Raw genomic sequence first — 12,787 nt, forward strand, 5'->3', positions numbered from 1 at the left:
TTTGTCTCCAATTGTCTTAAATCTTTGAAACTGATAGGAAAATTGGTTTCTTGTTCCTGGAGTGAAGATAAGTAAGCATTCATGCTTTTTCCCATTGGCCAAAATGAAGTGACTTTTTTTTCCAAGACACAAAGTCCTGAGGACACAGGAAACATTCTATATTTAATCTCATCTCTGTACAATTTTAGCAGTTAAGTTAGTTGCATGGAACTGAGAGGAAAGTTTTATCTCAATTCTGAGTACATAGCCTGATAATTTGGGAAACTGTTTGAAAAATAAAGCAATATAATAGTTTTGCTATTTGAACAAAACATTTAATATAAAAGCTTTTTTTCTATTCAGTCAATATTGTTACTAAGGAACCACTAATTACTGTGCATCACGTTATAGGGGCCCTGCCAAATCCATGCAAATCATATGATTTATAATTCATAAATCCCTGATCCCCTGAGAAACGTTGCTCTTGCACTTAGACTAATTGAGTACTTATGTTCATCGATCCAGTCCATATAGCACCTTTAGTCCATATGGCAGCCTTTATTGTAGGGCTGGGAACTTCTGCTGTCATATATCCCCTGTAGCCCATGTTGCTGTACTGTTTCCAAAGTCTGCTTCCTTGATCCTCTGCTTCGTAATCCTTCAGTCTGTCAGCAGTCAGTTCTGCCCAAATCAGAGCAATATTTATGTCTGTCTCCCCCTAGCTGCAGAGGTATAAAGTCTATGTGGTACAGTACTGCCTTTTGGGGATGGGACTGCAGTGGTTAATTGATCTTACCAGTAAGGTAGTGTTCTGGAGTAGCTGTATAATATACTGGCTTAAATTGGTTCTAATATGCATTTCTCCCAGTAGCTGCTCTCAAAAATGGCTCACTTATAAGAATTAGTCAACATTGGTGTTTGTTTTTGGCTTTGCAGGCTTTTGTTGCATGTTTTTCTATATGTAGAGGGTAGATAACCTTTTTTTTATTCTTATAATGCAGTGGTTGCCAGTAGTTACAAATACTCAAATACACAGTCTAATAGCTGACATGTATTTGTTTATAATAATCAGTGCACCAGTGAAGGAGATAGAACCCTATGCAAATTTCCTGTGCTGAACTAAAAATAAAAGTAAGGGACTAAAGATGTATTATGTTTCAGGATAATACTTCATGCCTCATCACTGTTACCTACTGTCCTATTAATTTTTTTGCATAGTTTTGTGATGTGCTATAATTGCAATTGTTATCCAGAAGAATGGCATCACTTAATTCTATCAAAACTGTGGAAAGATAGATGAATGACAAATTAATAATTTACCATCTTTGCATAATACTGTAGCACAGAATACCAGAAGGATTGATGGCAGAAGAGGTTAACAAATTTTAGAGGCTTCCATTAGCTTTTCATTGTCATATGTTTGCGGTGCCGACTGAAATAAGCTTTGTAGGGGATCTCAGTCTAGGGAACTAATTACTCGTGCCGATTGCCACGCTGATGAATAGACCCTCATTGTATCGGTCCCCTGAAGACGAGGAGCAGTCTGTGATTCACGACTGCATCCTGGCTGATATTTGATAATAATTTTAACAGATAAATGTAGGAAGGCAGAATGATGAAGTGCCTATCCGTGCTCTACGACTATCAAAGGCATGCACGTAGCCAGCTGTGTTCTGCCTTTTTTCTATAAACACTGATGGAGAATTTTAAGTTATTAATCGACCTTTGAATAAACCCGTAGCTTCTTGTGTTTTATAATTTTTCTTTGGTTAATTATTCCAAAATCATTGGGTTTTACAACTAGAGCTTTCCAATTTCAGCATGACTGTAATACAGACTAAGTGTGAAAATATGATACTGGGGAATTTGATTCCAATACTTCAGTATTTTTCTGGAATTAAGAAATCAGAAAGATGAAGACTAGCACTACCTTTTCTTTGGTGTTAAAAAAAGCCACAGAATTTTAATGAAGAATGCAAAGACAGTCTCCATTTTTATAAATTTTTTTTTCGGTTGGAATTTTTAATGTCTACAAATTGTGTTTGAGAGTAGGATTATACAAATCATTTTGGCTTTGTTACTACGTTTGAAACCTTGATTTACCTTAAATAAAACTCATTTTAAACCTCAAAGCTAGGAACGTAGATACCAAGTATTTTTTAACATTGTGATCTGTAAATTAGTTGTGGCTATTCACTTGTCAGTGTTGGCAGGTATACCTTCTATTAGCTCCTGGATCAGAAAGTGAATTTATATGCATTTTCATCTGTTGTTTTAATACTAGCTATGTAAACAAACAAAATCAGTGTTATTTAATTTGGGCGTACACGTTTTCAGGATATCATGGCTTTCTATGCCTCAGGCATTTGCTGTTTGTTTATTTGCTATACCTGGAATTGGCATTTTTTATACATTCTCTGGGCTAAAATACTGTTTCACAGTGGCATTCATTCATGATCATCTAACAAGATAGTAACTGGCACTTGTATATGACCATATTAAAAAGATCTACGTATATTTGGACCGTACAATGGAAAATAATGAATTTGATATAACCTTTTCTAGATGTAATTTTTTAAAAGTATGCCTTCTATGTAGCAATTATTACACATCATAACATGTAGTTTTTAATTAAATGTAAAAACACAACTACATAAACCAGAAATGCAATCTGATTTGCTTGAAAATAGATTGCTGTTTCACTCTCCTGGAATGGTTTATTTAAAAACAGTAAATGGAAAAGAAATGCATTTTCTCGTGTTGTTCTAAGCCTCAGGGGCTAAATGTAATGAATATTTTAAGAGATTATTTTAATTAAATTCCTGCACATCTAAACAGAGTAATATTTTATTATCACATACATAACCATGTAACTGAGGTATTCATTAAAGTTAACACTTTCTGGACCAAGAATTCATGGCATGATTTACTGACCTTGTGCAAAAAGGCACAAATTAGGAAGAAAAATGAAGGGGGACAGACTTTGATTAATATAGGTAATGCTATACCATATTTATAATAGCCTTTTCCCTATTCTGGTTTATAAATGCAGTCACTGAGAAAGGTGCCCTGCTGAGGCTGAAATGAGGCTGAAATCGGAGCACATGCCACTAGAGTGTGGGGAAACTGATCACACTGTCAGCAATTCATTTCAAAATGATGTATTTAGTGCTCATTTCACCTTCCAAGAAAAAAGGGAAAGGAGTTCCTTAGACTGGAAGGTGATATTGTTATTTTCAAGGACATACCTAAGTAAAAGATTGCAGAAAGGGGGGAGGTTAAAAAAAAAAAAGGCGAAAGCAGCGCAAACAAGGAGAGCTTTATGCAGAAATTCAGCGCTACCATGCTGTTTGATAATTGCTAACATATGTGGCTCCTCTGTTTCATTGTAGTCGTCCTCGTGAGTTCTGGCGCCTTGACTACTGGGAAGATGACTTGCGGCGCCGGCGACGATTTGTGCGTAACCCCCTCGGATCGACACATCCTGAAGCGACACTCAAAGCAGCCGGAGAACATGGTCAGTGTAAAATCTGCCGCTTGCCACCAGCGGCAGGTTACAGTACGTGGTGGCAAAGACTAGACCTTCCCTCCCGTGAGAATGCTGGAAAATGGTCCCAAATCCAAGGCTTCTGTCATTGCGTTTCGTGTTCCATACGAGGCTAAACTGACCCTTACTTCATATAAGCGGTGTTGGGGTTTGCTAAGCCCCCTCGTTACGTCTTAGCAGGGCTGGCACCTTGTGCATGCTTTGCATGCCATGTTTGCAAATACAGTTTTTGCTAAGCAGAAGAAAAGTGGATGCAATTTTGCCATTAATCCGTGGACACACTTCCTTGTAAATTACCTACTTATACTTCAGTAACTTCAGAAGAAGGTCTTTCCTGTTCAGAAATCCACAGCAATTATTTCAGTGAGCCTTAGCTCTTATCTGCCTATCATTACAGGTATATTAGAAGTTAAACTGCACAGATATTTGATTATGTGTAAGCCCTCTAGTTTTTCTGCAAGAATTTGATATGGAATAAATAGTAGCAAATGCTGAGATGTAGAGTTACTGCTCAAGAAGCAAAACGGTAATGATGATTTCTACTTAGTGATTTAAAATAGGAGATGGGGGGTTTTTTTACAGGATTTTTCCCCATCTTCTGATCAGGAATCTCTCAGTTACATCTGCTATGTCTGTTCTAGAAGAGAACAAGTTTACAAGAGTTTTGTAAATACTCTCAGTTTGAGAATTCTATAGTAAATAAAAATATAATCAAACAAAACCACACCCAAAGCTAATGAACTTTGAGTTTTAGTATAGAATTTTATGACTTTGCAGTCTAATGAATGCATTGATAAGATGGAAAAATCTTTCTTGTATTTAAAAATAATTTGCTTATATTTAAAGCTGAGTACCCTTCACCTTGAAGATATATGTCATGGAACAGAATAATTTAAATTTAGTTGTTGTTTTTTTTCTTTTTTAGTTTGTGAATTATTGCATACATACACACAAAAATTATATGTGGAGGCATAAACTTTATACTAATTTAAGATTATAGAGACTGTTGTGTGAATATAGAAGAACATCACTGTTGTAAAGTTAGTTTCTGTCAGGCATCTTAACCTCTTGCACTCAGCCTTAAAGAGCCATTTCTGGAAGAAAATGTCTACAATATGTCAGCTGATATAATGCCAAATGTGACATCAGTCCTCTAAAATAAATGACCGTACAGAGAATAGTCAATAAAGTGATCTGAAAACAATGTTTGTAGAGCCCTACATCTTTGACTATAGAAAGAGGAACAAGATGTAGAATTAATTAACCCATTTTTTGCTTTGGGGCGTGTTGTTCTTAATAGTGGGTGTTGTTTCTACGCCATGGACTTTAAGGGCACTCGATTTTTTTCTGTTAATACTCCGCGGACAAACAACAACTGCCCCCCCTTTAATATTGTGGGTCCTTTAAAGTCAATAGATCTCGTTGCAGTTTTATGTATTCTACTTATATTTTCATATTTGGTCTTTAAACTGTTTATCAAAATTTTAAAAGTATCTTTACTTTTACTGAAAAATATTTATATTTGCATAACTAATTCTTCCATAAGTAAACACATGGTAATGCAATTTTTTTTTTATTTCGTACTACTGTGATATTTTCACTAATCCATGCTATATTTCAAGGGTTATGGCTTATACTCAGTTTGTAATTGACAGGACTACAATTTTTGTCAATACAAAGAAAGACTGAATAAAAGTAACCCTATTTCATAGGCATGGCTGGTAGCTAACCCTGGTAATTTAAATAGAGCTAATCGTTTTCTGTCTGCCTTTCTGTTCAGATTTTGACATCCTTAGCAGTCTTCTATTATATTTAGTTTCCTTTATTCAGAATTTAAATGTATACTGCATTTGTTATCTGTTGTCATTCTGTTTCTTCATCTATCCAGTGAATATTCTAGTTTACCTTAAGTATTATTTAATGTGACTTCTGAAAATATAGATAGGTGCTATCTGCCTGGGTGTGTGTATAAATGCAACTGTCTTGTTCCAAGTCCTTCCACTGGCAAGGCGTAAAATAGATGACCAAAGCACAAGCTCAAGTTCAACTGGAAACTACAGATAATGTATAGGAATGCATAGGTAGTTGGGGTTTTTAATGTTTCATTTTGGATTTGTTTTTTTTGGTGTGGTGTTTTTGTTTTGGCTTGGAGGGGGGAGCTGGGTCTCAGAAGGTATAGTTGTCAGAAAGGTCGACTGGAGTGGTCACTTGGTCTATTTCTTTCCGAATAGTATTTATAAACTTTTAATATTAACCAGTTTCATGTCAGAAAATCTGATTATTTTCAGATCTTTTGCAGTCAGACTTTTGGGCCCTGTTTTCGTGATGTAGATATCCCTAGGATTCGCAGAATATTTTCTCCAGTATGTTATGATTTCATATCAATAATTTATCATTAATTATTCCATTTCAATTAATTTTACATGTCTCTGAAGCAAAAGCGTTTTTAGATAATGTGTAAAAGGTTCCCTACTGTCTATTTGAGGTTTTCTCAAAACATAACAGACCAAAACCTAAAATTAGACTTAAGGGATTTTACCAGAAGGGAGATGGGAAAATAATGCATAAATATTGGAAAAGTGCTATTGCAGTGACCGTACTTGAAAACATGGGGTTTAGCACAGTTTTCATTAGAAAGTAAACATTGTCAACTGCTTGGTATTTTTCAAATACAGCCGGATGTGTTCTCCACCCCAGAGAGCTCACAGTGTAGGAGTCATCCCAATTTGCAACTGTGAAAATTATTCAGAAACAATCAGAAGCCCAGTAAATATTGTTCAGTAAAACCTGAGGAGAACAACAACAATCAGCTCTGTTGCAGCCTAGTTATGTGTCTTAGTAGCAAGAACCAATCTTTTCCAGGGATTGATTTGATTTGAAGGAGAACCTCTGGTGCAGAGGTGGCAGAATAAATACCTGAAGACTAATGTTCTCTGTTCAGACAATCAATACCAGCCCCATGACTATACTTCTGGCTACCTTCTAGTTAAAAACAAATTTTTTAATTCTGACAATTTAATTGCCATTCCCAAGTTCACATTAACTTGCTTGGGAAAAAAAGGCTTTAGGTAATTTTTCAAAGGAGGGGAAAAAAAAAAAGATCCTTCCGAACTGGCTATTTGTAAAAGTCAGTCTAATAGTGTATTGTGAGGAGAGGGAAGAGAGGTGAAGGTGGTTCGGTAGAAAGTTTGGGATGGAAAGAGTTAACTCTTTTCTATTCTCCCTTTCACCTACTGTTTAGAAATGGAACCAAAATACTTACATAGATGTGAAAAAAATGAGTCCTTTAAACCTGTTGGTATTTTTAAATTGCCCCCCAAATGCAAGATTTTATGAGAGAATCTTTAGCTGCTAGAAAATACCTTATTGAGATTTTTAAACGAGTGATTTATTGTGTTTTTTAATTGACATTTGTTAAAAATTTGAGGAGAGGGGGATTAAAACAGTCTGACAGCCTGTAGCATTTCCATCAAGGCAATAGGTGGAGTTCAGGGCTTTGTGACTGCAAAGGACTGGCAGCTGGTCACCTCAAGTATTGCAGTCGACTGGTTAGTTTTATTTGCCTCAACTCAAGGGATGAAAAAGAAGTCTTAAAAATAATATTTTAGAAATCTGGTGTGAATGTGGTTGGTTTTTCCATTGTTATCTTTTTAAATAAATGGGAAGACTAGAGGGAGCCCTTTGTTAAAAAAAATATATATAGTAGGGGGTTTTTAATGTACCTTTTCCTTGAATTGCTTTTCCTAGTATATTTACCAGTCTTTAAAAAAACGCAGTAACTTCTGTATCATGCCTTTGGATACTTTATTTCTCAAACTGCTTTTAAAAACTGTAGTTTGCATGTAAGGTTAAGCTGTAGGCAGACAATTCAAAATAATGTGTCATTCTAGCAATGTCTTAAGCTTGGTCAGCAGCGTAAGCCAAACTGTTATTTTTACGCCCAAACGTTCCAGAGATTTAACTGGAATAAATACAACCCACTGCAGATGCCGAGATCTGTTTGCAAAAAGCTGCTTGAAGAAGCTGAGTCTTACAGAGAGGTTTGGGAAGGATTGCATGGAATTACACTAATGAATTATAATAAGGAACTTGCTGTGCTAGATTAATACTCTGCCAGCGGGCTGTTATGGTCAGTGTGATACACAGGCCATGCCTTGAGGTCTTGATCCTGAAAAGCTGTGTGCAAGTGTGTGCTTAGATCTGCAGGGCTGGAGCCAGAAGCTCCAGTCACCCCAACAATAGGCAGGCCTGGCAGAGAGTGATTTGGGTTGGAAAAGGCAGAGCAGGGTTTGGGACCTGAAATATGAAATCCAGTGTAATATCCGTATGGGTATGTGTGGGAACTGAGTATGTCACATGATGTAATGCTTTGTCATATGTGTCTCTGCTCAGTAAATACATGGAGAGAACTGGACTGTGGCCTACCTACGTAAGTGCATTTATCTACAGAAGAATAGGTGAATCCATGTGGAATGTATTGTGTTCTGTGCAGATACTCACATGAGCCTGTGTGTGTTGGTTGCAGATGTAGTGCTTTATTCAAGTCAGTACAGAAAAAGCAGATTCTGGTTCAGAGTGTGATGTCTCATTGCCTTCCAGTAGCTAGTCTGCAGGCAGGTAGACAGGCCCTACATCTTCCTGTGCCTGTGTGTACACACGTTTCGTGCACGTCAGGAAATGTGGGTACCTAACATCGTGTACAAAGAGATGACAAAAACTTACAAAAGAATTTATGCTCTAAAATCTCTTTTTAAAAAGGCAGTTACGTAAGATGTATGTTTTTGAATCAATATAGTATCATTAATTGGGGAAAGAAATAAAATCTGAGTAAGTGAAAAGGACAAGGTAAGAGGTGTGTACTTCTGTTATCCAGTCATCTTTGGTTTGAAAGTTACTGTACTGATTTTATTTTTTCTTAAAGACTGAAGGACATAGTAGCATTATGGACAAGTTGTGCTAACTATAAAAGTATTAAGTTTTGATTTTGGTTCTAAATTCAGTCTTAAATGAGACTAGGTAGAGGGCCAGTTTGAAATAGCATCTTCAGTATAACGCAGACTCTAGTAGAGGAAGCAAAAAATGGCAGGTCTGTACAGTGCAGATGGGGTTTTTGAAACAACAAGTATAGTTTGCCTTCATTAAAAGAAAAAGGACCCCCCAAAAAAAGGAAAAGAAAAGAATTTATTATCTTGGACTTCATCCTGAGGTGGTTTTGTTCTGTTTTACTTTTTTTGATCTTTAGGAGTGCTGGTAGGGCAGTGAGTAAGGGTGCATGTGGTGTGTGTTAGTACACTGATGGTAATTTTACTGCTGCTAACTGAAAATCCTCAAGGGGGAGTTAATTACAGGAAAACCTTCCTAAATATCAGCTGCATATTTTCCATGACAAGAAGGTTTTCGACTCACATTGAACAACTCCAGAATCCAAGTTATCATTATTTACATGAGCACATTTTGCAAGAAAGTAAAATTTGTGTTCGTACAATGCAATTAAAGCTTTACAGTAATTTTTTTTAAGGCTTGTTTACAAATGGCAGTTAGGCAGAAAGGATCATACATACATTGCATTTTATGTTGTGTGGCAAGTTAAATTTCCTTTTACTTGTGTTTTTGTGTGGTTGGTTTGGGGTGGGATTTTTTGTTTAGTTTTTTGTTTGGGTTTTGTTGTTGGTTTTGGGATTTGTTTTGATTTTGTTTTTGTTTTCTGTAAGATTAAGGCCTAAACCAAAACTAGGGTATTTGGTCATTTAGGTTTTTGTGTTGTTGTGGTTGGTTTTTTATTGTTAGGGTTTTTTTTTTTTGTCGGTTGGTTTTTGTGGGGTTTTTTTGGTGGTGATTGGATTTTTTTACTTTTCTGTAATTGAAAAGTTTTATTATTTGCATTATTTGCATTATTTGCAAATTTATGTGCATATATTTGTTTAAACAATTTAAACTTTTTGTATTGCCACCGGGGAATTGCTGCCTTCTGTAAATGTTTGCAGATTAACATATTTTTAGAGTAAGCCCGTAGAGCTTCAAATCAAGTGTGGCAACAATCAGAGCGAGCAGCAACCAGTGTGTTGAAGTTAGTTGGTCCTGATTTGTTTGGTGAACGTTTTTCAAACACGGCTGTGCCATGGGTATTCTCAATATATGTTTTAAGACACAGTATTTTTATTTTCACCTTAAAAAAAAAAAGGAAAAAAAAACCCCAACACAGAGATTGCTGTATTTTGGCATTTACCACAGCAAGAGATAACTTACATGTAGAGCAAGTAATTGCCTGGTTTTATTGCCTTTTTTTCTTTTTCCTCTTTTTTCTTTTTTCTCTTTTCCCTATTTTCTTTTCCTTTTTTTTTTTTCTTTTCTTTTTTTTTTTTTCTTTCTGCTGCTGCTTGGAGCTTGTAATTTAAATACACCCGATTTGGACGCAGCAGCACTCCCGGGGCCGTGCGGGGCGGGGGTGTCGCTGCCCGGGCACAGCGGTGACACATTTCCCTGCCCCGTGACGGGGTACAGGGCGAAACAGGCGCTCCAAGTCCATCCAGAGCTGCTCGTTCACTTCTCTTCCGTTCCGAAAATCCCGACGTGAGCCCAGGAATGCCCCTGTGATGCTGGAGCGCTGTGCCCCTTGGAAGCAGGTGCACGCTCTTCTCCGCCTCCAGCCGCGATCCCGGGGCAGATTCGTCTCCCCACACACCACCTCCCCACAGAATCCAAATGCCGCTCCCGGCGGACCGCGCCGCGAATGGGAGCGGGAGGAATCCGAGGGCTGCAGCTCCGGCGGGGCCGGAGCCTGCGCCCCTTCGCCTTCTTCCCCGTTCCCGGGGGGTTTCCCGCCGGGATGCCGCGGGAGCAGCCCCTGCCTGGCGTGGGGCCGGGCGACTTGTGCCGCCCTGTGGGGGAGCCCCCGGGCCGCCCCCTCTCCGGCTCCCTTTCTCCCCGGCCGAGGGGGCCGCCTGTTGCGCTGCCCTCGGGAGGGTCTCGCCGCTCCCGGCCCGCAGGGCACGGTCCTTCACCTTGTCCCCCCTGGGCTGTGCTCAGTTCCATCCCAGTTCGGTATGCTTGAACCATGGATTTGGGAGTCAGGTTAACACACCGGGCAGTCGGGACCTGCCTCCGTCTCCACTTCCCTGGGAAGGCTGCAGGGGAAGGGAATCCGCTGTGTCCTTTTCCCCTCTGTCATAAACACTTGAAATAGAGTTAAACGCTGCAGAGAGCACTGGATAATTTTGAGCAGGCTTAATAGGATTAAAACTAGATGTGTCCTAACATTAGAGGATTAAGACAGGTACTTCCACAACTAGTCCTAAACAGTTTTCTTCCTGAACTTTCATTAAAAAAAAAAAAAAATTACACTCCTTTGTCACTGCTGCCTCTGAGACCTGACTGACAGCAATGTGTCTCTTTCATTTCAGGTCCCAATGAGGATATACTTGTTAAAGGAAAGCAGTCCATCAAGAGTCAAGTTTTAGGAAACCAGAATTCAGAAAGTGAGATTCTCTTGGAAGGTGATGATGATATCATGTCATTCATGGAGGAAAGAGAAGTGGAGAACTTAACGGGTAATTTCACCTATCTGATTTTCTCCTCAGCTTTTTTCTGTTTAAGTTCTGATCTCCCAGTCTCTGCAGTGAGTCATGATTTGGGATACACATTGATAAATTGTTGCTTCCCATGATTGGGCCGTTGAGGTTTATTTGAGGAGAGTTTGTGCACTCTCTGTTATATAAGTCTTTCTGACTTATATAACCTCCTTGCTTCTGCAGTAGATGTCCATATTCTAGGAAACCCCCCTTAAAGAAAGTAACTCTACCTTGAAACAGGCCTTCTTTGTTTTTTGATCTCATTCCACTCAAATCACTAGACCTAGTGGACAATTAGGCAAGTCGTCTGTAATTAAAGGGTTTTGAGACCTCTAATATTTTTCCTGAGTCTGTAAAATTGTACGTATTTGTTATTTACTTGATTGTGAAGGATTTTTACACTCACTGGATTTTACTCCATTAAATCCCTAGACATTCCCCCGTTGAAGTTCTTCTTTCTCCACAGACTGTAGTCTTATTAGACTTCACTTTTTTTTTTTTTTCTGAAGCAGGAGAAATAATACTTCAGGTCATTGAACTTAATTAATTTTACACAGTCACATGCAGCCTTTGCTGATGTTACAATCTGAGTGCAGTGGATCCATTTCTGTACATTTCAAAATGGAAAACTGGAGTAAGCAGTGGTTCAGGGACTGGGAGTTATAAAGCGTCTCCGTTGTTATTTGAGGAATGTGAGTCTTTTACAAGGAAAACGCAAACTTCTCTGTGTTCATTTGCTTCTCCTCTGGTATCTTACGTACATTTACTTTGAGGAGAATTGTCAGTTATTGGATAATTCTGGTTGCCGTAGAAGCTAGTGGTATAATCTTACATTGATAAGTATCGTACATATATAATTCACTGAAAATGCTGAAAATTATAAGCATTTAGTTTATCCATGAACTGCATTCCATTCCATTTAATTAACAAAAAAAAAAGCAAAGTTAAAAATGCAGCATAATGAATAAAGAAAACCTGCGTAGGAAGAGTAAAGTAAAATAAATTAACAGGAGAATGATGCAATGGCATTTTCTGTATAGAAATCTTTTATTTTTCACTCCCTACAATGAGCTTCCTTCTCAACAGCCTTCTCCGTGTTTCCTTCTATTATTCATTCATTGGTTCGAGTAATACATTCATACTGTAATAGAGGTGAAAGGGGAGTTTAATTATATAATCTTGACAATGGCAATAGGATTAAGAAGTAATCCTCACTAATAAAGTGGTGTGGGTTAGAAATGAAGTGGAAATTGTCAGGGGTCTTCTACAGGACCTGGACTGCCCCAGCTTCTGCAGCTGTCTGCTTGCCCTGTAATTGAATGTCTGCGAGTGATTGAAAAAATGTTATTTCTCCTCTGGATTACATGCTAATGTACAGGGGGCAAAGGGAGACAGCAAAAGAACACATAGCTGCTTATTTCATCCATTTGTGGGGGTGAGCTTTGGGAAATCATGGCAGTTCCACAGCTATCTCATGCCCATCTGCAAACACAATGTATTTGTACATTGGGAATAGAGGGCAAAGCTGCTCTGATCTCAGCAGAGCATCTCTTCTTTTGTCCTAGTGGCACACATTGAGATTGATGTGAGATTAAGGACCATCACCCTCCTAACAATCGATGGAAATGACAATTCATCTGAATTTTTTGTCAGTTATTCTCACGTTGATTACCTGAACGTGTGTACCTCCTTT

At 38.1% G+C, this 12,787-nt stretch overlaps 1 protein-coding gene across 2 annotated transcripts in view; it reads left to right on the forward strand.

Annotated features, from left to right (window-relative positions):
* LRBA (LPS responsive beige-like anchor protein) overlaps positions 1 to 12,787 on the forward strand; it is a 402,048-nt gene that overhangs the window by 208,665 nt on the left and 180,596 nt on the right. For both annotated transcript variants that reach the window (XM_039391039.1, XM_039391040.1), the window contains 2 exons: positions 3,372 to 3,496; positions 10,927 to 11,073. In XM_039391039.1, the coding sequence (XP_039246973.1) occupies positions 3,372 to 3,496; positions 10,927 to 11,073 (272 nt within the window). The remainder of the gene's footprint in view (positions 1 to 3,371; positions 3,497 to 10,926; positions 11,074 to 12,787) is intronic.

Source organism: Pipra filicauda, unplaced genomic scaffold (genome assembly GCF_003945595.2).
Source record: "Pipra filicauda isolate LSUMZ 115617 unplaced genomic scaffold, ASM394559v2 scaffold8_size5757611_pilon, whole genome shotgun sequence".
Taxonomy (NCBI): Eukaryota; Metazoa; Chordata; class Aves; order Passeriformes; family Pipridae; genus Pipra; species Pipra filicauda.